Below are 23,826 nucleotides of genomic sequence, written 5' to 3'. Positions count from 1 at the left end.
TTCGTGCGGGGGTCGACACCCGCTATCTCGGCGGAGAGCCGGGGCCCCGTACAGAGAGATCGCAGGGGGCCCCAGCGGTCGGACCCCCCGCGATCTCAAACTTATCCCCTATCCTTAGGATAGGGGATAAGTTTTTCACCACTGGACTACCCCTTTAATAGAACACATTTTTAAATCCAAACAGATAGCAAGAAAACATGGTAGCATGTGACTTCATTGACCTCCCACAATCATCGCTTTAAGGGGCCATCATGTTCATTTCTTCTCCAAAATTATCTAGCTTTCCCAGTAGTAAAACTTTATAACTTATCCTCCTTTCTTGGTCTGGTATTTTGTGGTCTGGTATTTTAGAGATTAAGTTGTGTTAGATGGGTTTTAAAATATTGTTTTAACCATTCTCTAGAAATAGTGTAACATTTATTATGCATATATGAATCACAAGCATATGTCCTGTACTAAAATACTGTAGGGCACCATGATGGTCTGGGACATATGTTTTACAGTACCATTTAGTTCTATACATAATTTTACTATTTAAAGATGCCTGTGGCTTGTGATAGACTTTTAGTAATCCCAACCAGTTGTCAATATGTGAATGTGAGAATTTTTTGATACTTATCTAGCTGCACTAACTGCTTTGGCTACAATATTTTCTTAATAATAAATATTTCTTGTATCATCTGTAAATTCGTTTTATGGTTAAAAATGTTCAAATGTGTTATGGTGACTCCGGCACCACGTGCAAAGACTAAAAGTTTCCTTAACTACTGTATTCTGTGTTTCTGTTTTCTAAAGTTAGATGGCTTGTGACACTAGAACACATTAAGCATTCTTATAAAACTCTTATGAAATATCATGTCAGTGGGGCTTCCCAAACATCTGAAACCAACATCTATTTTTACATTTGTATAATTAAAAATGATGTATACCTTTTATTCAAGTACTTTGATGAGTGTCATGTTTTTGCTATTAATATACAGTGTATATGTCCATAATATACAGATATATTATAGGGGTGGTATTAGGTCTTATCCTACTGCATGATTCTCACTTGTAGAATAATCAAAATGCAGTCTAAAAGTTAAAAGGGGTTCCCTATTACAGTACAGTTGACTATATTTATGTTAGATATGTGTCAAACAAACATGATGATTTCAGTGGGATGAGCTGTGCATCAAATTTGTATGGTGTCCTCATAACTATCCCCCAACAGCATTTTTCAGCACAGATAAAAATTGTGCATGTTTGATTTTTATTTTTTAGGATACAAGCTGCCGCCAGAGGAGCCTGGAATGGTCTTCCCCCCTCTGCCCATTCGGAACATGTGTATGGGGTTTGGAGGAGATAGCTTTTGGCTAAATGAGTTTGTGTTGGCCAACAGCTATCTTATGTGTCTGGCCAGCTTTAGAGCTGCAAGGACATGCCATCACTCACCGATTAAGGTCCAACCCACATTGAAGGGGCTGTAGCTGAAATATTAAGTGCAGAAAGTCCTTCACTGAGTTTCCCTGCAGAGTGTCACTGACAACTGACCCAGAGACATGTTGCAGTTGCCTACCCACTGACTGCCAAGATACTGTCCCTTCATTTTAGGGATCAGTTTAATTCAGGAAATATGCCATATTACCACCTAAAAAATATATTTTTATACAACAAATTCAGCACTGCTACATGTAAAACAAATTCAACACAATGTAAAAAAGCCAAGAGACAAAAAAAACTCAGTGAGGGGGCACTAAATAACCCATCCTGTTTTAGGTCATATGATATTGTTTGAAGCACCAGTACCAAGGCCGTGCAATGTTCATCTCTAGTGTGGGGAGATGCAGTACATGCTGGGCAGTGAGGTTGCCGAGGTGAAGTTCTGTGCACGAGTCCCATTCTCATCAAAAAAGAGCTTGTGCACGGAACTTGTGCTGAGCCTAGTATGGCTGCCTTGGAATCTGTACTACCCAGAGTACCATGTGTCTCCCCGCACTGAAGATGAAGATCACACAGCCCTGTAACTTGGGACATGTGCTTTAAAAAGAGTACCTGTCACCAAATACAACTTTTAATATAGTGTATCTTGTGTTATTAGCAGACACTTTCCCATTCACTTGCTTTTAAAATTATGAACAGAAATAAAAAAAGGGCCACTAGGTGGCGATGTTCTGTTCCCTGCCACAATTGATACAGTGAGTTTGGTATCCTCCCGACCTGGCAAGAGTCCAAACTCGGGAAGTGCTTCTGGCTGCACTGAGCATGACTAACAGCTGCACAGAAAGTGAAAGCTCCACAGATTCTAAAAGAAAGCTGCACAGACTGACAGCTGAAGGAGAACCTTACTGAATACTGCACAGACTGAAACATGCACAGAGCTTGAGGTCTTCTATTCATAAAAGCACTGCAACCATGTGCCCCCCCAGCAGGCTTCAGTGATGTCATGCCTGCTGGGAAACGCCCACTTTCTCCTGCTGGGAAATTGCACTATGTGAGCAAGAATAAAGGTACGATACACAGCTTTTTAAAGCTCTGAAATTTTTTTAAGGGCAGGAGGGGTGTTCGGAGTAGTTAGGGAACATAACCTGAGTTAATTTAGAACAGTTTATTTGGTGACAGGTACTTTTTATGGAGAGACAATGGCCCAAATGTATTAACCTGTTTGCGAGACAAACGTGTCAGATTTTTGTCTTTAACAGATAGCAACGAAACACAAACCATTTTGGGAAAGGAAAGCTGCACTGTGATTGACTGCTCTCTGTGACAAAAATATCAGATTTTTGTCTCAGACATACTGATAAATCTGGACCAATGTGTCTCCAGTCCTTCCTACTCCCCATTTCACAAAGAGATACATTATCGAATTCAGACATCTGACTTTTCTTAATAAAATTGCCATACAAAACCTATTTTTCTCTTTTCTAATCGTGCTAGAGGCACATTGTGGTACTTTAGGGATACAAATTATTTCATTATTACAAGAAAGTAATTTTCCATCATCATAAGCTCAATGTAATTTGCTGGTGACCCCACTAGCTTCTTATACCTTAGGAAAATATTGATCTCCAATCTTAGTTGTGTACTTACAAAATATTGTGTTGCTGTATTTGGAAGAAACTATGATGGTCAGCAGAAACACCAAATCTGGTCCACTAGGTTCAAGGCCAAGCAAAGCAAAATAGCATTAATGGAAACAAGACAATTTAATAAAAATAAACTAAAACAAAAGAGAGAAAAAAAATTGGGGGTGAAAAAAAAAAGAACAATGATGCATTCACAGATTATCAAGCCACTGCAACATCTTCAGGCATCAACTGTTGGTTGTGGGAAATATTCAGACAGTAGTCATTTAGCAGCAATGATTCGGCAATAAATAACGACGCATTGTGTCTCAGTCCTGCACCAGAATTGCAGCTACAGTCACATTGACAGCTGTAACCTACTGGCTCTAACAGCAGAGGAGACCTCAAAACCGACTGTACAAGCTTCGTCACACTGTGACAACAAATATATATATATATTTATATATATATTAAAAAGAGAAGAAAGGAGGGGGGAAAAAAAAAAGAAAAAAACTGTAGGCCCAAAATAAAATGACTCCACCGTCAGTAGGTCAGTGTTGACAAACAGTCCATAGTTCACCAGAAGTAAGAGTTGCCACCAAAGCTTCTGATCTTCATGTGAAACCGATAGGAAAAATCTCTTAAAAGAGCATGCTCTGTCTTCTGTTCTTGCCATGTCCTACAAAAAACACAATAAGTCACATTACAACCAATAGCATGTGGGTATTATGATAACATGAATAGCAGTATCTGGCAAAGTTTCAGTATCATGTGATGGAAGATGTCAGGCTGTGTACAATTTACCAGATATCTGTAAGTGTTCTTTATCGAAAGAGCCCTATAGAAGAGCAAAATTAACATCACTAAGTTTCCCAGGCAACTGGAGCACTCAGAAAGCTGAACTAATTTATGCAGACTAAAGTAATCAATTGCCGAGCTGCCAGGTTTGTTATGAACCAATTTACTGTAAGCTCGTTCAACTCTATCCTTAACTGTCTCCATATACCGTACAAGGCAAGTGTAAAAATAATACAAAGTAGGCATCTCACAAACAAACAGGCAAAAAGAGAAAAGATGTAGTCCGGCACGGCTAGACTAAGGCATATGGCAACTGATGTGGTGTGGATGGCTCTGAAATTCCTGATGTATAACGTTGGGTGTGGTGGTGCAAGATCCAACAGCATGTATAGGCAATGACAATAAGAAAGACACGGAACGCACTCACCATCCAACGGTCTTTATTCCATGTGTTCAGGCATGACAGACTGGTGTGAGGGTGGAGGCGGGGGACGGGACCGGGACCAGTCCCCCTCCCCGCCTCCACCCTCACACCAGTCTGTCATGCCTGAACACATGGAATAAAGACAGTTGGATGGTGAGTGCGATCCGCGTCTTTCTTCTTGTCATTGATCTCACAAACAAAAACTGGCACAATGATTGATGCACAGTCAAATACCTGCTTCTGGATATGAGGAATTCCGAAAACCAGGATCCTTCTGCAGCTGGATATCTTTAAGACTGAATATTGATATATCTGAAAAGTGAAAATAGATCAATTGCTCAAAAAACATGCCACAAAACAATTATACAAAGTTGTAACCTGCAGCTTAATGCATCACAATCCTTTAAGTGCAGATCTGTGTAAAAGCTTCACAATTGTGTTACATTTTAAAGACCCATCACGTTTTACATGTTTGTACCTTGACTTTAAACATTTGTTTCATGAAGTTGTCAATGTTGTATGTACAATGCTCAGGCACTACTATTTGGACACTGAATATGATTGGAAACAGTTCACAGAATCTTATGTTGTTGGTACAGGCTTGTAGTGCTGGTGACAAGGATTATAAGGATACTTCCCTATCCCCGATACATAGCCCCATTTGCCTGTGCACCAAGCCTGCCTCCCGAAAGGAGCCACAGAGCAGGGATAGGCAAGTATCATTATAATTAGTGTCACCAGCACTACAAGCCTGTACCGATAGGTTAGTATGGGTGGCAATGATAACAGATTCTCTTACAGGTAGGGTGTAATTGCTATCCTGAGGAAGAATAGCATTTACTATCCGAAATACATAGGAGTGTTTTAGACTAATTTACCTCCTGTAGTGATACCACTTGCAGTAGAGTAGAGTAGCTTCCTGGTTAGTAAACTGGTGTGTGTAGCTGGAGTGCTCCCACAGCTTTTACCTAAAACTACCGCAATGGTCTACTGGATATACAGTATATGTATAGCTTTTTAATGCATACAGCTCACCATCCTAGATCCTACATCTCTGGAACATATGAGGATCCAGCAAGGAAGGAGTAAGACCAGACACATTACGGAGAAGGGGAACTTGTTGTGTCCCGAGACTAAGAAGGCAGTTACTATTTACTGCCTGGGTGCGGGTCTTCAGCTGTATACATAAGTGTACAGTGTGTGTAGAACGGGCAATGTGCATATATACAGTGTAGACTATGTTGTGGATATATTCTCTTCTGGCTGACAGAGTTTGCTTTGGTTGATGGTTATACAGTGGTCCCTCAACATACGATGGTAATCCGTTCCAAATGGACCATCGTTTGTTGAAACCATCGTATGTTGAGGGATCCGTGCAATGTAAAGTATAGGACAGTGGTCTACAACGTGCGGACCTCCAGATGTTGCAAAACTACAACACCCAGCATGCCCGGACAGCCAACGGCTGTCCAGGCATGCTGGGAGTTGTAGTTTTGCAACATCTGGAGGTCCGCAGGTTGAAGACCACTGGTATTGGAGGTTATACACATGTGTCCCCGCCGCTCCGGACCGTCACCGCTCGTCACTGCTGCCCCCGCGTCCCCGACGCGGCCTCTGCTTCCCCGGCATCCCTGCTCTCCGTCGCCATGCACGCCGCTCCTATTGGATGACGGGACGGCGTGCGCAGCGACGTGATGACGACGATGGAGAGCAGACGATGCAGGGGATCCCGAAGAGGACGCGCCGGAGCCCCAAGGACAGGTAAGTGATCGTCAGCAGACCACACGGGGCACCGTAAACGTCAATTCGGTGGCAGCTGAAGCAGTCAGCGCTGCCGGATAGCCGTTTATGTGATGGCCCCGACATACAAAAGCATCGTATATTGATGCTGCCTTCAACATGCGATGGACTCTGAGAGGCCATTGTATGTTGAAATGATCGTATCTCGGGGCCATCGCAGGTCGGGGGGGGGGGGGGGGGGGGGTCACTGTATATATTTCTCTACACATAGTTACATCACATCTACGGTATTACATATGGTATCACAGTGAAGCCCTTTTTTGCACAGTTGTATTGGTTTTACTTACTGAACCAAGGGTACAATATAAATTAATAAGAGTTATCGTACATAATACAAAACACAGATATAATATCCATGAACATAGTAAATGAGTGATATAGAGGGTCCAGCCTGTGAGGGCTTGGTTTTACTAGTGTATGCCATTTTAAATAGTTGGCAGGATTGCTGTTTCTTACAACTTGATGCAGCTTAGGCATTTTGCACAATAGCACCAGCACCAGTACCAGTACCAGTATACACCTTTTTTAGATTGTCTAAGTAAAACATGTTTTAGGATAATTACTTTCTTGTAAGCCAAATATTTTAGTTCCCAAACTTCTGAAGTAAGCATGTTTCATAGCGTCTTCTGCTGAAATCCTCTTCTTAGACTCGTACTGCAAGATAAAGAATAATGTTATCTAACAACCCCGCACTGCACACTGTTTATATACAGGAGTATGCAGCAGAACAATATACCTCTGATTCTTAGCATTTTGTTAACCCCAATTATCTACTTACTTACCAAGAGATACTGTGGTCTAACACATATGTGCATCCACAAATCAAGATGGCAATGTCCATACTAACAGAAAACTACTTCCTTCTTCACACACAGCCTCTTTTACTTAAACCATGTTCCGGTGTTTAACCCCTTAAGGACTAAGCCCATTTTAACCTTAAGGACCAGGCCAATTTTATTTTTGCGTTTTAGTTTTTTCCTCCTCACCTTCTAAAATCCATAATTCTTTTATATTTACATTTACAGACCCATATAAGGGCTTGTTTTTTGCGTGACCATTTCTACATTGTAATGAGACCTCTCATTTTACCATAAAATGTACAGCGAACCCCCACAAAAAAAATTTTAGGGAGGAAATTTGAATGAAAACCATAATTTTGCACATTTTGCAGGATTTGTTTTCACACTGTACAATTTACGGTAAAAATGATATGTGTTCTTTATTCTGTGGGTCAATACGAATAAAATGATACCCATGGCTAGAAACTTTTATATTTTTTTGCACCGCTTAAAAAAAAATCTAAAACTTTTTGTACAAAATCAGTAATTTAAAATCGCCCTATTTTGACCACCTATAACTTTTTCATTTTTCCGTATATAGGGCGGTATGAGGGCTCATTTTTTGCGCAGTCATCTGTACATTTTATCAATACTACATTTGAATATATAAAACTTTTAGATAATTTTTAAATTAATTTTTTTGGGAATAAAATGTGACTAAAGCAGCATTTTTCAACTTATTTTTTATTTTTTTACGTTTACGCCGTTCACCATACGGGATCATTAACATTATATTTTAAAAGATCGGACATTTACGCACGCGGCGCTGCCAAATGTGTTTATAAAAAAAATAATAATTACGCTTTTTGGGGGTAAAATGGGAAAAACTGACAATTTACATTTTTATTGGGGGAGGGGATTTTTCAAATTTTTTATTTTATTTATTTTTGCACTTTTTATGTCCCCATAGGGGACTATTTATAGCAATCATTTGATTGCTAATACTGTTCAGTGCTATGCATAGGGCATAGCACTGATCAGTGTTATCGGCTATCTCAGACCAGAGCAGGAGATGCCAGGAGACGGACGGAGGCATTACAGATGATCGGATCTCTGAGGCAGCGCTGCGGGTGATCCGAACATCTATTTTAACATAAGCACGGCCGCAGATGCCGTGATCTGCACTGATCACAGCATCGGAGGTGTTAATGGTGGACATCAGCACGATCGCGGATGTCGACCATTACGTCCTGGTGCGCTAAGTACCGCCGCACCAGGACGTACTTTTAAGTCAGTGGTCGTTAAGGGGTTAATAACTATCACATATAAAGTGAGCACTATTACTGTAGTCAGCATTACACTGTGTATACAAATAGCCCAGATTTAGCAATCTGTCTAAAACCAAAAACGATCTGGTTTGCCCACAGCAACTGTGATTGGTTGTTATGGTCAAATTCAGCCCGGTCCTCAGGCAGATTGATATACCTGAGCCATTGTCTGTATATGGTTGTTGCCTTCACATTTCCAGGAAACTAAAGCAGCCCTGTGTGTAAGGAACCAGATATCTCCCCTACTAAGATTACACCATATATCAGTGGTCTTCAACCTGCGGACCTCCAGATGTTGCAAAACTACAACTCCCAGCATGCCCGGACAGCCGTTGGCTGTCCGGGCATGCTGGGAATTGTAGTTTTGCAACATCTGGAGGTCTGCAGGTTGAAGACCACTGCCATATATGAAGTGGTATCTGAAAAGAAAGAAAAAAAGAGGGACCGCACCTCGTGTATTATCCAAGACACCAGGTGAACTCAGGGATGGGGGAGGGGCAACAGCCTTCCGGTTGGCCGCTCACCTTATAGCAAATAATCAGCGCTTATTATCCCTTAAGGGGTATAGCGGAAGCCTTAGAGGGAACGAAACTGCAAAGCCCAGTGGGTCACAGGGGTGGAAGATCCAATCCTGTTTCGAATAATGAGATAGGTGCAAAATGACCCAAAGATCAGGTGCTGTTCCAGGTTCCAAAATTAAGAAGCCAATGCAGATGTAACGATTAAAGTACCAGCAGGTACTGTATTTATTAATTCAAAGACCAATGACGCATTTCGGTGGTGAAACCCTCCTTCCTCAGATTGCCAATCTGAGGAAGGAGGGTTTCACCTCCGAAACGAGTCATTGGTCTTTGAATTAATAAATACAGTACCTGCTGGTACTTTAATCGTTACATCTGCATTAGCTTCTTAATTTTGGAACCTGGAACAGCACCTGATCTTTGGGTCATTTTGCATATATGAAGTGGGACTGTGTTGCCTTCAACAAAAATAATTAACAGAGGACCTGTCATCTGTGCACTATTTGAAGTGATCAACAACAACCCTTATTTAAATGTATGAATAGAATGCTTGATTTAAAAGGTTTGGCTGTTTCCTCACAAATGCAAGTAACGTAACTTAACTTGGGTGACTGACTTCTAGCTAAGTTTGTCCTGCTGTGCTGTTGCCCTCCCCTTGCTGCCCTGTCCTTTACTGCAGTTTGGATGGTGATCTCATAATATATGGATAGACATGTGACTATCACTACAGCACTTCTGGGAGTGCAACGGACAGTTAATCACACAGACATTGGCTAGTTTTGCTTCCTTTTTTTGTATGGAGACCTTTAGTCTGTTAAGTCTGAACATTAGCACATTTAGCTAGAACGGCTCATTAAAGTATACAGGTCATACAAACATACACATAAGAACATCCTACCTGAAGAAACCTGGTTAACAGCTCAATTCCTTCTGAGTCTAACCTATAAGAAAAACACGTAGACTGTTAGACTACAGAACATTTAGAAATATTATATCAGAAATAAATAAATACTCGAAAACAAACAAACACTGTTCCCTGTCACCTCACAGTTTGTTGAGTGTTGCTACATGCTATATATATATATATATATATATATATATATATATATATATATATATATATATATATACAGCATGTAGCAACACTCAACAAACTATATATATATATATATATATATATATATATATATATATAATACACACTAATAAGAGGGCAAAGGATCCAGATTACCAGTCCCTGCCCGCTCCTATATGTAGGAAACACAGACTACTCAGGAGAAAAACTGACAACATAAGTATCAGTCTGTCCTCAAAGGTTATATATATATATATATATATGTGTGTGTGTGTGTGTTTAATAAATGTTCATTAAAGTGGGATGTGAAAAGTAAATTTGATATTTTACACCAAAATGCTAGGGTTACCCAAAAATTTTTCATTTTCACAAGTAGTAATAGGTAAACAAATGTCACTGTAAATTTGTAAATACATAGTACATCGCCAATCACTAGAGATGAGAGAACTTACAGTAAATTCAATTCGTCACAAACTTCTCGGCTCGGCAGTTGATGACTTATCCTGCGTAAATTAGTTCAGCCTTCAGGTGCTCCGGTGGGCTGGAAAAGGTGGATACAGTCCTAGGAAAGAGTCTCCAGCCACCGGAGCACCTGAAAGCTGAACTAATTTATGCAGGAAAAGTCATCAACTGCCGAGCCGAGAAGTTCGTGACGAAATGAATTTACTGTAAGTTCGCTCATCTCTACCGATCACCTTCTAATTTTGGGTCATCGGTCACATGTCACCCATATGACAGGAATTGCCGGTCTCAGGACCCCCCCCCCCCCCTCCCCCCAGGCGTTGTCACAGGATGCCTGCTGAATTATTTCAGCAGGCATCCCGGTCCGGTCCCCGCCGAGTGTAAAGGTACGCCCTGTGTACTTAACTACCATGGCGTCAGGGCATACCTGTGTCCTGAATGGATTAAATTACCCTATGTGCCACCATTGCAGATATATCATTAAAAATCCCAATATGTCAGTCTGGGCAGCCCTGCCATTGGCTGCAGTAAATTAAGATGATCATCCCCCCCCCCCCCCCCCCCAAGTATCTATCTGTTCGAGCATGCCTCTGTGCCAGTACTTTCCAGTACTTTTTTTTTTTAAACACAACTCAACATTATTGCCTAGCTTTATTTGGGGAGAAAACAAAACAAAGCTCTGATTATTTATACTACAGTGTACTAAATTACATGGGGGTAAGTCTTTGCTGGATTTCCAGACCTACTTCCTGGTAGGTTAGCTCCGCTCCCTAGCTTTTTGGGTTGAGGCAGGGGTATTGAACAATAGAGACCACCACTGAGCTCATTTTCTTATTCTTACTTGGCTGTGGCCAGTGTTAAAGATCAGAGGGGGTTCGGTGCCCTCCTGGCTGCCTCTCTAAAGATTAACATTTATGCCTCCTACTGCACAACCACACTCTCCCTCTTCGGCACTTAGCTGGTATGTGCACAGATCCCGCGTGTGCGCCCACAGATCTCCAGCATGGCTGGGCTTAACTAGCACCGGTTACAAGTGGAGTCTCAACACAAGAAGCACTGTGCATGCTACCTGTTCCCTGCTGTATATTTCTATGCATCATGAGCCAGAGGTCTTCACTCTGTCTCCAGAGCACCAGTCTCCAGTGCATGACCCAGGAAAATGTAAATCTATGGTACTGGGTCTCGCACTGGAGTCAGGCGCTGTGGAGAGGGTGGGAAGCTCTGTCTCATAATGCACAGAAATATACAGTGAAGAGCAGCCGGGAGAATGGCACCCACTCTGGGGTTTAGTCACTAAATATGAAATTATTGCACAATAGTTATTTGTCCATAAAGCATTAGCAGCATCCTTTGAGCATTGTATAAGGATTGATTTATAATTTTGTGGTTTGAAGGGAAAAAAAAGCTAAAAAAAACATTATTTGTAGAGATGAGCGAACTTACAGTAAATTCGATTCGTCACGAACTTCTCGGCTCGGCAGTTGATGACTTATCCTGCATAAATGAGTTCAGCTTTCAGGTGCTCCGGTGGCTGGAGACTCTTTCCTAGGACTGTACCCACCTTTTCCAGCTCACCGGAGCACCTGAAGGCTGAACTAATTTATGCAGGAAAAGTCATCAACTGCCGAGCCGAGAAGTTTGTGACGAATCAAATTTACTTTAAGTTTACTCATCTCTAATTATTTGGTTTGAAAAATGGGACATCAATTTTTCAAACAGAACCAGTTCTCTGAAAAACTATATACTGAACAATCAAAACTATTCCCAACATGCAAAGTTTTAAGTGTGCCCTAAAAACACTCTTGTATGCAGGCCTATAACATTCCCTAATCTGACTCTTTTTCTGTTTATTACCTATCACGCTTTTACTCTATTTCTCAGAAAATGGTCCCTTCTTTCAGCACTATCCCGGACACTACCTATTGTAGTTAATATCTGGCAATACACAGATACTGGCTTAGGAATGGCTCATACAGCTTTATGTGCCCTTCAAAATGTAAAAAAAAAAAAAAAGGATCATTGTACAAAACAAGCAGTTTTTAGCTTTTGTTTAAAGAGTACCTGTTACCAAACTAAACTTAATATATTGTTACTTGTGTAATTATAAGACAATTCTCAACCTTGATATGTTTTTAATTTGATTGAAAAAATGGCCACTAGGATCTGTTCTGTTCCATGCGCAAGTCAAACCGTTACCGTGTTTATCGGCGTATAACACACACCCTCATTTTAGCAGGGAAATCTGAGTAAAAAAAAATAAATTTAAAATAATTGACTTGGAAGCTCTGAACTAAATGCCCCATCACCCCCCCCCCCCCCCCCATTTTGATTCCCCTAGCTCCTCAGTTTGCCACCGCCCCCCGTGCCATGTCATTCATCCCCATTTATCAGCCCCTGTTCCCTATGTACCCCCTCCTCCTCTCCTCTGATCTTGTGTGCCGCCTTTTCCCTTTGTGCCTCCTTTCCCCTGTGATTCCCTCTGCCTCATCATTCCCCCCCCCCCCCATTTTATTTTTTTTCTTACCTGGCTGTGCTCCGGCAGGCTCAGGTCAGGTGGCAAGTTTTACAGGCTGCGCGGTTAGTAAAGAATGAAGAGTGACGTCACCTGCCGGCTCTAACGCGCAGCATCAGGGACGTCACTCATTATTCCCTGCAGCTGGTCAGCGTGGCCGCAGCTTGTTAAAGTTCAGCCTTTCCGCGGCCACTTTAGAACAGTCACCAGCAGCGGCTGCAGGGAATGACGAGTGACGTCCCTGACACCGCACAGAGGAGCTGGCAGGTGACGTCACCTTTCATTCTTTACTGGCTGCACAGCCCGCAAGACCCACCGCCTGACTTGTGCCTGCTGGAGCGCGGCCAGGTAAGGAAAAATATAAAAAGCAGAGGAGAAGTGTCGGGCCGAAGCTGGTCACTGTTTTAAAGTGGCTGCGGCCAGATTGCTGATCTTTAACAAGCAGACGGCGCTGCGACCAGCACATTTATCGGTGTATAACATGTAGGTAGGGTTTTTACCTTAAAATTTGAGTTTTAAAAGTGCGTATTATAAGCTGATAAATATGGTAGTTTAGTCTCCTCCCTGCTTGGCAGGAGACCAAACTCAGGAAGTGCGTGCGGGGCATGGTGAGGCACAGCTCTTGCAGGCTTCAGCGACGTCGCGCCTGCTGGGGAACGCCCACTTCCTCCTGCCGGGAGCTCACACAATGTGAACAAGGGGAAAGATATGATACAAAGCTTCCTAAAGCTCGAAAAAACATTTTTTAAGAGAAGGAGGGGTGTAAGGAGTAGTTAGGGACTATGAGTCAGTTTAAGGAATATGATTTGATGACAGGTACTCTTTAAAGCAGTACGCCACTGGAAAACTTTTAAATCAACTGATGCCAGATCGTTAAACAGAATTGTAAATTACTTCTATTTAAAAAAATATCAATCCTTCCAGTACTTATCAGCTGCTGTATGCTCAACAGGAAGTTGTATAGTTCTTTCCAGTCTGACCAGAGTGCTCTCTGCTGACACCTCTGTCCACATCAGGAACTGTCCAGAGTAGGAGCATATTCACATAGAAAACCTATCCTAGTCTGGACAGTTCCTGACATGGACAGAGGTGTCAGCAGAGAGCACAGTGATCAGACAGAAAGGAAATAAAAAAAACTTCCTGTGGAGTATACAGCAGCTGATAAGTACTGGAAAGATTAAGATTTTCAAATAGAAGTAATTTACAAATCTGTTTAACTTTCTAGGACCAGTTGATTTAAAAAAAAAAAAAGAATTTCCATCGGAGTACCCCTTTAAGCTCTATTTCCTTATTCATTGTAAACTCTTGCAAGCCACTATTGCCCACATTCCTATTGTCTGAATTAACTATTAGTTTGTTACTGTGTAATGTCTGATTTTGTCTGTACATGTACTATCTTTATTGTAAATTGCTGCAGAATATGGTGGTGCTATATAAATAAATTATTATTATTCCATTCTACTGCTACACAAAATGACTACATACCTTGGAGCATGATTGATTAGAGGTTGAGGCTTGTATTTGGGAAAGTTGTAGTTCCGAAACTCATCATTAGATGAAACTCCCGACCATGTTTCTTCAGTTGGAGTGCCTAAAAGACAAAAGAGAAAGCATGGGGTTAACCATATTTCTTAAATTATTAAAGTGATGTCACAACAGATTTTCATCATGAATACCGTGCATGGAGAAGATCAGGTCCATCCTGTGTTCTAGGTGACTAACCCACCTCACTAATTACAACACCACAATCCTAAGGCCATGTTCACAAGTCCCTTATTTGTTACAGAGTTTTGGTGCATATAAAACTTACTGAAAATCTTTTTGTGGGCAAAATTTATTTCTGACCTATACTCAGAACAAGTTATCGGTACCATATATACTAGGTGATACACAGTGAAGCGGACAGCTCACTTTGGTGGTAATTCTGGGTTACTGCTGATCAGCCCTCATTCTATTTTGCTTCTGATTTTTCCCCAAACTAACCTAAGATTGCATCCTGTTGTATTTGGGTTTAGTTTCTTGTGCGTCAGAATTTAATCAAAACTCTACTAATTCTCCAATTTACTTAGAAACCCTGAAAAGAGTTATGCTCCCACAAAAAATACTGGAAAAGTGCAATATAGGAAAAATGTGTAAATACCAAGGAAAAATACCTGTCGGGGGGAAAAAAACCCTACAAAGAAAACTACACTCCACTATTAGTAAATGAAAGGCAATAACTTCAGAATGCATGTGAATGGAAGTAAAAAATTCTACTTAAGGGTACGTTCACAAACACAGGATCCTGTACAGATGTGAGGTGCAGGATTTGTAACTGCAGATTAGAAGCTGTGATCAATCATTTAGTTTACATTGAAATCTGCAGCAGAAAATCCTGCGCATCAAATCTGCGTATCTGTGAACATGCCCTAAAGGAGTATTCAGGCCCTAAGACATCTTATCCCCCATCTTGGGGCTTGCATTGAGGGGGCGGGGCATAACGTCACAAGGGGCGGAGTCGTGACCTCACGATACTCTGACCCTGTGGTCGTCAGGCTTCATACATGGAGCGATCATCACTTCGTGCAGCTGAGACAGGTGGGTGCTGCCTGAGAGATTGCAGGGGTCCCCCAGCAGCAGGATCAGACATTTGGATAGGGGATAAGAGGTCTTAGGGCCGGAGCACCCCTTTAAAGGCAGTGCAAACTGCTGCTGATTTGAGAGCCCTAAGGATTTAAAAATCCCCAGCATACAATCCAATACATACAGATTTAACACAGATCTTAGGTCTACTACAAGGTCTGCATACTAAATAATCATCATGATGCACTCTTAATAGTACAAAAGATCTCCAGAATGTTATTTTTCTAGTTGTATGTATAGCAAATATCTGACAATGCTCTATTTTGGTTTTTGAATTTGCAATTCTTGCCCTAAGGGAAATCCACTCCTCTTACACTAACGTCTCAGAGTGATAGTGGTAGGTTAGGGTGCACAGACAACAGGCAGAACTGCATGGTCAAGTATGGGGATAGAAGAAATGATCAGGCTAGCCTCATGACATGGGAGGTGGATGTCATCACACTACCGACTAGATTTACTGCCATAACTGTGCCAAGGTAACACAGAGGAAAATAAGTGTATTAGGAACCAATTATATGCACAGTAGTTGTAAGCTGAATTTTACACCCAAAAGAACATGGATTTGATTATTGTAAAAGTTCCACTAATCCACATGGGACATATGTATTCTAGCTCTGCAGCTGAAAACAGACAGTGTCTATTTTGGTTGTAAGTGCATATGGCCTTTCTCCATCTTTCAGCAACTACTGAAAATATCTTCCCAGATAAAATGTCCTTTTCAGCGATGATTGATCCTTGAAAGCCTACTGTGAGATGAAGATCATTACTAATCTTGCCCGGGAACAAACAGAGTGACACCGTTTAATGAAGAATATAGAAAAATACTTTACCTAGAAGTCTGAAAATTAGGTGAAGCTCATCTTCTACTGTGGAACCTGGAAAAAGCGGTCTTCCTGAAGCCATTTCAAAAAATATACAGCCGACACCCCTAAGAAAGAAGCCATAAGCCACAAAATAAAAATATTTCCACAGAATTCCAAAATATACACCTAGAAAAACTTAATAAACTTCCAGCAACCATACGGCTTAGTCGATTCATTTAGAGCCTATGGTATGAATCGGACATTGCTGTGGCTGCCCTGCACACTGCACATTGATATCTACACAAGTTCCAAGCTGGTGTAGATTTCAGGTACAATACTGTATATGCTAGCTGGCTGATGTATATTGTGATTAATAAGGTGTGAGGTTAGGCCCCACCCCCTTCACAACAAGCCTTGCCCTCTTTTGAAAAAGCATTTGCTTTATTCCCCTTGTGCCAAAACATCCACCCCTTACCCACTGTGCCACATCATTTAACCATGATCCCCCCGTGCCTTTTCAAATCCCCCTTTATTATCCTCTGTGCATATTCATCACCCCCTCTTTACCACCCCCTGTGCCATTTCATTCCCCCCTCCCCTTATTCCCCGTGCCATTTCATCACCCCCCCCAGTGCCCTGAGCCAAATCATCCCCTTGCCCACCTTTTCTTCTTCCTTCTTCCCCTGTTTTTCTTCTTACCTGGTCGGGCTCAGATGCAGGGAATCTCAGCAGGTTTAACATTCTCCTGACGCCCTCTGCGCTGCACTCACTAAAAAGCTGTGAGCAGCAGTGACGCCCCTGACATCAATTTTCCGTGCCAGCGGCTGCCGCCGCTGCTCTCATTAAGTGCAGCGCAGAAGACATCAGGAGAACGTCAAACCTGCTGAGATTCCATGCATCTGAGCCCGACCAGGTAAAAACTACAACAGGGGTGGGAGGGAAGGGGAAAAGTGATGTGGCACAAGAGGTAAGGGGAGATGATTTGGCACAGGGGGAATAAAGTGGCACAGGGGGTTAAGAGAAAATGAAATGGCAAAGGGAGGGGGGTGGCACAGGTGGGATAAAGGGGGGGAAATAAATGGCACAGGGGGGGTGAACAAGGGGTTTTAAAGAGGGAATGATGAATTTGCATAGAGGAAGAGAGAATGAAATGGCACAGGTGGGGATCAAGGGGAACGATGTGGCACAGGGGGTAATAAGGTGAGGGGGGGGGTTGGGTGATTTGGAACAGGAGGAATAAAGTGGCCTGTTAGGAGGGGGGGGGCGCAAATGATGTGGCTTGCGGACGCATAGAAACAGGAGGCCAGTGTTTAAACAGTGGTCTTCTGCTTCTGTGCTGGGGCTGCTGCAGGGGGCTGTAGGAGGCTGCAGTGGGGGCTGGGCCCCCTAAGAGCCTGGGCTTCTTACTGGGATATTGACTGTATCCCCCTAATGACGGCCCTGTGTACAAGGTAGGGCCGGCACATAACCCTGGTTGTCCCCTACTGGGAGTGTTTTGTCCCCGAATGGGTGTGTTTTGTCCCCGATTGGGAATTTTTTTGTCTCCTACTGGGAGTGTCCCCTATTTGGAGGGTGCAAATACATTCTTATGGGACTTGTCTGGGAATTAAAAAAAGCTGTCCGCTATTGGGAGGTGTCCACTAAGGGAGATTTTACTATACTTGCTATGGGTTGCACAGATGCCCTAGCAACTGTACTAGTCAGCGAGTAGTTGTTTCTTTCCATGCCTCATGTCAGAGTGGGCAGGGGAACATTTTTTTTTGTTAAAGGGGTATTCCGGGCTTGCTGCTGAGACCCACCACGATCTCCCAGGCGAACCCGCATTCACCCTGCAGTGGGTGCAGGGAGATCGCAGGGGGGGGGGGGGGGGCGCTGGGGGTGGTCCCAGCAGCGGGCCCCCTGTGATCAGACATCTTATCCCCTAGCCTTTGGATAGGGGATAAAATGTTTTTGCCCGGAATACCCCTTTAATTTAAAGGCTATGTCCACCTTCATGACAACTGTTTTTATGCCACTGATGCATTCAAAATAAAAGAAAGAACATTTCTATAACGTTGTGTTCATAGCTCCTATGTAGATCATGAGAACAGAAAGCAAAAGTAAGGGACAGGTGGAAAGAATATGACTATTGTTGATTTTTAGGCTGTTACTACAGAGGTCTGCATAGTAACAAATTAACTGGAAATTTTTACTTAAATTTTACTTAATTTTAGTTTACCCTTTTTGCAAAGTTGGACATAGCCTTTAACCCTTTTTTGGAGTGCATGTTTAATAGCATCTGAATCAAGGTGATAAACATACATGCATTAACATACTAACCACATGTCAATTTGTGTTGAGTATTCAGAAGACCCAAGGAGGACATCAGGAGGCCTGTACCATAACGTAACCACCTCATTTGAATACGTTTTTGTTGGAACTGACTTTGCTCTTGCCAAACCTTTTTTAAAAGGTAAAACAGAGTTAATAGCAAAATATTTCATTTCCACCTATTGTTTAATGCAGATTTTTATATTAAACATATTTTAAAAGAATGTTGGTAATATTTTTTAATTATTTTACTACCTATATTATAATAAAAAAAAAATAAAAAAAATCAGGACATCTTCCAGAGTTCATTTTGATTACTAAGCCTATAACTAAAGGCCAATGCTTGCTTGTTCGCGGATTTTACTTTCTAACTTAAAGGTTGCACTAACAATCCAGAGATCATTTGTGTGGCCCTCCCCACTCGAGACTCGTAACAGGCTTGCTAAAAAAAAAAAAAAAAAAATACCATCGGGCTGTGTAGTAGGGCCCTAAATTGACACTGCCTGTTCTGTACAGATAACTTTCCATAAGTTTCCTTATCCTCTCTAATATTATCTATAATCAGTCTATAGATAAGACAAGACTTTCACAATAGCTGAAGCTTAGAGCTCTGCCTACCCCTTCATGTAGAATGACCTCTGCATAGGTCACAGAGCATACCTAGAAAACGCTCCTATTCAAGTGAATGAGCTTGGTTTTGTTCTATTATGTCTATGCCCGTGGGGCTATAAACCATCTCTCTAAATGCTGTTAAAAACGGCTCAGTTAAAATGGCTGTCTTTAAAATGATGTACTAAAATTAAATTAGAAAATAAACAGGTTACAGTATCTGGTTTACAGTATCTAAACAGTTAAAAATATCTAGGTGATCCACTCAAATCAAGAGAACCAGAGGAGGATAGTGTAAGCAAGACCTTAACTTGCAATGTGGGAAAAAGGGAAATGGACATATAACAGCACTAAGCTTCACACAGCCCCCATCCATTTTTATTGGAGTGAGAAAACACATGCGGTACCATTATAGGCTGATGTGACCTATTTTGGTCAAGGTATTCCCACTGCTTTGTTAGCTTCTACATCTCTCTTTTTGTTTGGTTTTAGAAACACAGATATTCCATGTTAAGCAGTCCGTATCCCTCAAGTTTGCAACAAAAAAGGTTGAGGGTATGTTTCCATGAAATGGAAATGCTGTGGTTTTTCACAACATTGCCATAGGCAAATCTGCACTAAATGATGCCAACTTTGGTGTGGACTGTCTGCTATGAATTAAACGTGAAATATAAAAAAAAAAAGAGCCTCAATACATTTAAAATCCACATACCGTATATACTCGAGTATAAGCTGACTTTTTCAGCACGATTTTTCATGCTGAAAACGCCCCCCTCGGCTTATACTCGAGTGAACTCTCCACCTGTCAATCCCTTCTTCAGTGGTCTTCAACCTGCGGACCTCCAGATGTTGCAAAACTACAACTGACAGCATGCCCGGACAGCCATCGGCAGTCCGGGCATGCTGGGAGTTGTAGTTTTGAAACATGTGGAGGTCCGCAGGTTGAAGACCACTGGGGCCTTCGTCATCATCCAGACCCTCCTTTAGTTTTCTACTCCCCTCCCCTCGGTGGGAAGGAAGGGTGAGCTGGTCCGGGTCATCTGTGCTGCAGGGACCGTCCGGTGGGGAGGGTTAGTTGTTCCGGGCTGTCCATTTTCACCGTGAGGCCAGCTTCTCCGCTACGGCCGGCCCCGGCATAGTGACGTTGCCTTGACGACGACGCACAGGGATGTCCATGCGCAGCAGATGTACCTACGCATGAACGTCCCTGTGTGTCGTCGTCAAGGCAACGTCACCAGTCTGGGGCCGGCCCGGATCGGAGAAGAGGGCCTCCTGGTGAAAATGGACAGCCTGGAACAACTAACCCTCCCTACTGGACGGTCCCTGCAGCATAGATGGCCCGGACCAGCTCACCCTTCCTTCCCACCGAGGGGAGGCGAATAGAAAACTAAAGGGGGGGGGTCTGGATGATGACGAAGGCCGCAGTGGTCTTCAACCTGCAGACCTCCAGATGTTTCAAAACTACAACTAACAGCATGCTCGGACAGCCGATGGTTGTCCGGGCATGCTGGGAGTTGTAGTTTTGCAACATCTGGAGGTCCGCAGGTTGAAGACCACTGATGAAGGGATTGACAGGCGGGGATGATGAAGGGGGGGGGGGGGGGGGAATGATGACAGGGGTCTGGATGACAGGCGGTGATGATGACGGGGTGAAAATGACAGGGTGATGACGGGGGTCTGGATGATGACGGGGGGGGGTGGGGGGGGGAAGAGATGATATATTTCCCACCCTAGGCTTGTAGTAGAGTCAATAACTTTTCCTGGGTTTTTGGGGTGAAATTAGGGGCCTTGGCTATATTCGGGTTGGCTTATACTCGAGTATATATGGTATGCAGAAATCCACAACACTGGATTTTGACTTCATTGAGATTTCTAGGGAAAACTCCCATGATGTGTATTTAAAATCCCCACAGCAAGTCAGTTTCTGTGCAGATTTTTGTGCAGTGTGTGGATGAGATTTATTCATATTTATTTACTTTGCTGCTACTCAAATTTGCTGTATGCACTCCAAGTTAACATTTCCTAATAAGTATTTGTCCAGCCTTCTGCAGTGCTTTTTATTTTTAATTCTTACAAGTATCTACCACATGTGTTCTAGGTCATTTGCCTTCGGGCATGTTCACTCTGCTGTTTTGCCCTGGTAAATCCATATCCTTTTTTTTTTTCTTTCCTGGATAGGATCCGTCAGTACCCAGTGGTGTCAGTTGCTCCAACCTGTTTTGAGTCCATAAAGTGCAAAAAATAAATAAATAAATTTAAAAAAAATAAAGTGGAATGGACCCAGAACAGGATGGAGCACAATGGCAGTGTGAACTTAGTATTAGTAATAAGGTAAAATTTAATTTACATGTGAAGGAGTTTATAAACAAAAATAAAAAAAATACTAAATTAATAATATTTCATTTTAAATACTACACAAAAAACTTTTAAGACAGCACAGTTATTTTATAAATAAAAAAAGTGGAATACCCCTTTAAATGTCATATTTCTAATGCCAACAGATGGCCTGTATCTGATTACATACATCAATTTATATTAACTGCCCTTTTCTAATGTCATTCACTTGTCTTGGAGCAAAAGGACAGCGTAGGACACACATGCTTTATTCCAGCAAATCATTTTCAACAACTGTCATTAGTGTTATGTAACCAAAGCTTTTTGTCCACAATATCAAATTATCCATGTTAGAGTCAATGAACTGCAATAATATGGTGTTATCACAGTCCATTTCATACTCATTGTTTAGACAGTAACCATCCCCCCCAGTATTGGTGTATGCTAAAATGAAGCTTACTGAATTGTACGCGAGATCAAAGAATACATTAAAATGAGCATCTTAAGCATCTTCTGTTCACAGATGTTCAGATAATGACTGGACTTACAGCAAAAGAAAGGCACAAAGAAAAACAAATCTCCAAATTGAATCCAGAGGCTAGTAAAGGCTGGGCAATGCTATCTACTCACTAAAGAGGAAGGAAAAATCTTAAAAAGGTACTCCGGCCCTAATACATCTTATACCATATCCAAAGGATAGGGGATAAGATGTCTGATTGCGGAGTTCCGTGCCACTGGGGACCCCCACAATCTGTCATTCAGCACCCACGTTTGCGAGCGCTCCGCAGCGCTGGAGGCTCAGAGTGTGCAGCGCGACCACCATGGGGCCGGAGTATTGTGACGTCACAACTCAGCCCCCATGTGCCGGCACGCCCCACCCCCAGTGTATGGGAGGGGGCGTGCACATTGGCCTGAAGAAGCATCCGAAGGTGACGTGAAACTAATTGCCTCTCATTGGTGTGCCCCGCGTCAGAGCGCTTGCCGGCTCTCACTCCCCGCTATGGAACTTTTTTCATCTGTCTCACTGCTATGTTTAAGGAATTAAAGTCTCTGAGATGCTGAAGAAATATTCGGGTGAGTGCAACGTCATTCATTTCTTCTAACAGTCACTCAGTCACCTGTATCTGGTTGTTGGCCCGAACTGAAAACTGCAGACCATGGTTTTCAGTATGTCCAAAAACCAGATATTGTTGGGAAATGACCCGACCGGAGTCACTAGCTGACTCCGTCTGGCTCATTTACATGAATTGGGTACAGCAGTTGCTGGTTTGAATATCTCCTGCCAAAACATGATGTGAATGCACCCTAAGGGTCTGTCTATTCACATGACAGAATTTCCACTTGCGGGAATTCCACCTCAAATTAAAGCCCATAGACTTCTTTGGGATTCCGCACTCCCATTCACACTTCTGAATTTTGCTTGCGGAAATTCAGAAGTGTGAATGGGAGTGCGGAATCCCATAGAAGTCTATGGGCTCTAATCTGAGACGGAATTCTGCAAGCCGAAACTCTGCCATGTGAATAGACCCTAACAGTCCCAACCTAGCATGTGTAGGTAAGAGACTTTCAAAGCAAGATTCCCCCCAACCCCCCCCCAATAATGTATTGATGGTAAAATGCTCAAGACTTCCTGAGTTGGAGTACAAAATAAATAAAGCGTGTAATAAAAACAGCAATATCACCAACTTACCAAAGTCAGCCAACTTCAGCTCCCCTTTCTCATTGATGAGGAGATTCTGTGGCTTCAAGTCCCGATGAAGAACTTTCCTTTTGTGACAATATGCTAAGCCTCTTAAAATCTGATATAAGAATATCTATAAGGAAAGAAAATAAAATCTGATCATTTATTTCCTGCCTTGTAAAGATGAAGCATAACAGCTGGTATGTCACAACATACTTGTTATGTAGTCACATTACAATTATGGCACATTAGAAAAGAACAACATACAGTGATCCCTCAACTTACAATGGCCTCAACAATAGTTTCAACATACAATTGTCTTTTCTTGACCATCGTAAGTTGAAACCAGACTCAACATACAATGTACAGACAGTGCAGATCTGTGAAACGGGTCAATCACTGGAAGAACTGACCAATCAAAATGGGCATTCATTGGTAAAACCCCTGTATTACTGAAGTGCATGCACTGATTGGTGTCTGGTAGCGCCCCCTACAGTACAGGGAGATATTGTTCTGTACTCTTTACCTGTACCAGTGTTACCTGCTCCTTTGGACACCAGGTGAGGGAGACTCCATGTTACTTTTTTAGGACATTGTGTGTACTGTACAGGACCCCGAAGAAGCTCCTGTCCTCTACATAGACCAGTGTTTCCCAAGCAGGGTGCCCCCAGCTGTTTCAAAACTACAACTCCCAGCATGCCCGGACAGCCGAAGGCTGTCCGGG

The 23,826-nt window shown here is 42.3% G+C and overlaps 1 protein-coding gene across 3 annotated transcripts in view; it reads right to left on the bottom strand.

The window, feature by feature from the left end:
• Positions 1-117: 117 nt before the first annotated feature.
• CDK17 (cyclin dependent kinase 17) overlaps positions 118-23,826 on the bottom strand; it is a 170,958-nt gene continuing 147,249 nt past the window's right edge. For 2 of the 3 annotated variants that reach the window (XM_056574484.1, XM_056574485.1), the window contains 8 exons: positions 23,112-23,235; positions 18,488-18,608; positions 16,196-16,293; positions 14,229-14,334; positions 9,593-9,635; positions 6,630-6,720; positions 4,501-4,578; positions 119-3,723 (listed from right to left, as the gene is read on the bottom strand). In XM_056574484.1, the coding sequence (XP_056430459.1) occupies positions 3,686-3,723; positions 4,501-4,578; positions 6,630-6,720; positions 9,593-9,635; positions 14,229-14,334; positions 16,196-16,293; positions 18,488-18,608; positions 23,112-23,235 (699 nt within the window). In that variant the 3' untranslated portion in view covers positions 119-3,685. Of the gene's footprint in view, positions 3,724-4,500; positions 4,579-6,629; positions 6,721-9,592; positions 9,636-14,228; positions 14,335-16,195; positions 16,294-18,487; positions 18,609-23,111; positions 23,236-23,826 lie in introns of all 3 variants that reach the window. The other variant, XM_056574486.1, reaches the window with a different exon arrangement.

The sequence above is a fragment of the Hyla sarda genome, chromosome 4 (genome assembly GCF_029499605.1).
Source record: "Hyla sarda isolate aHylSar1 chromosome 4, aHylSar1.hap1, whole genome shotgun sequence".
NCBI lineage: Eukaryota > Metazoa > Chordata > Amphibia > Anura > Hylidae > Hyla > Hyla sarda.
This window is presented reverse-complemented; position numbering and strand designations above follow the sequence as displayed.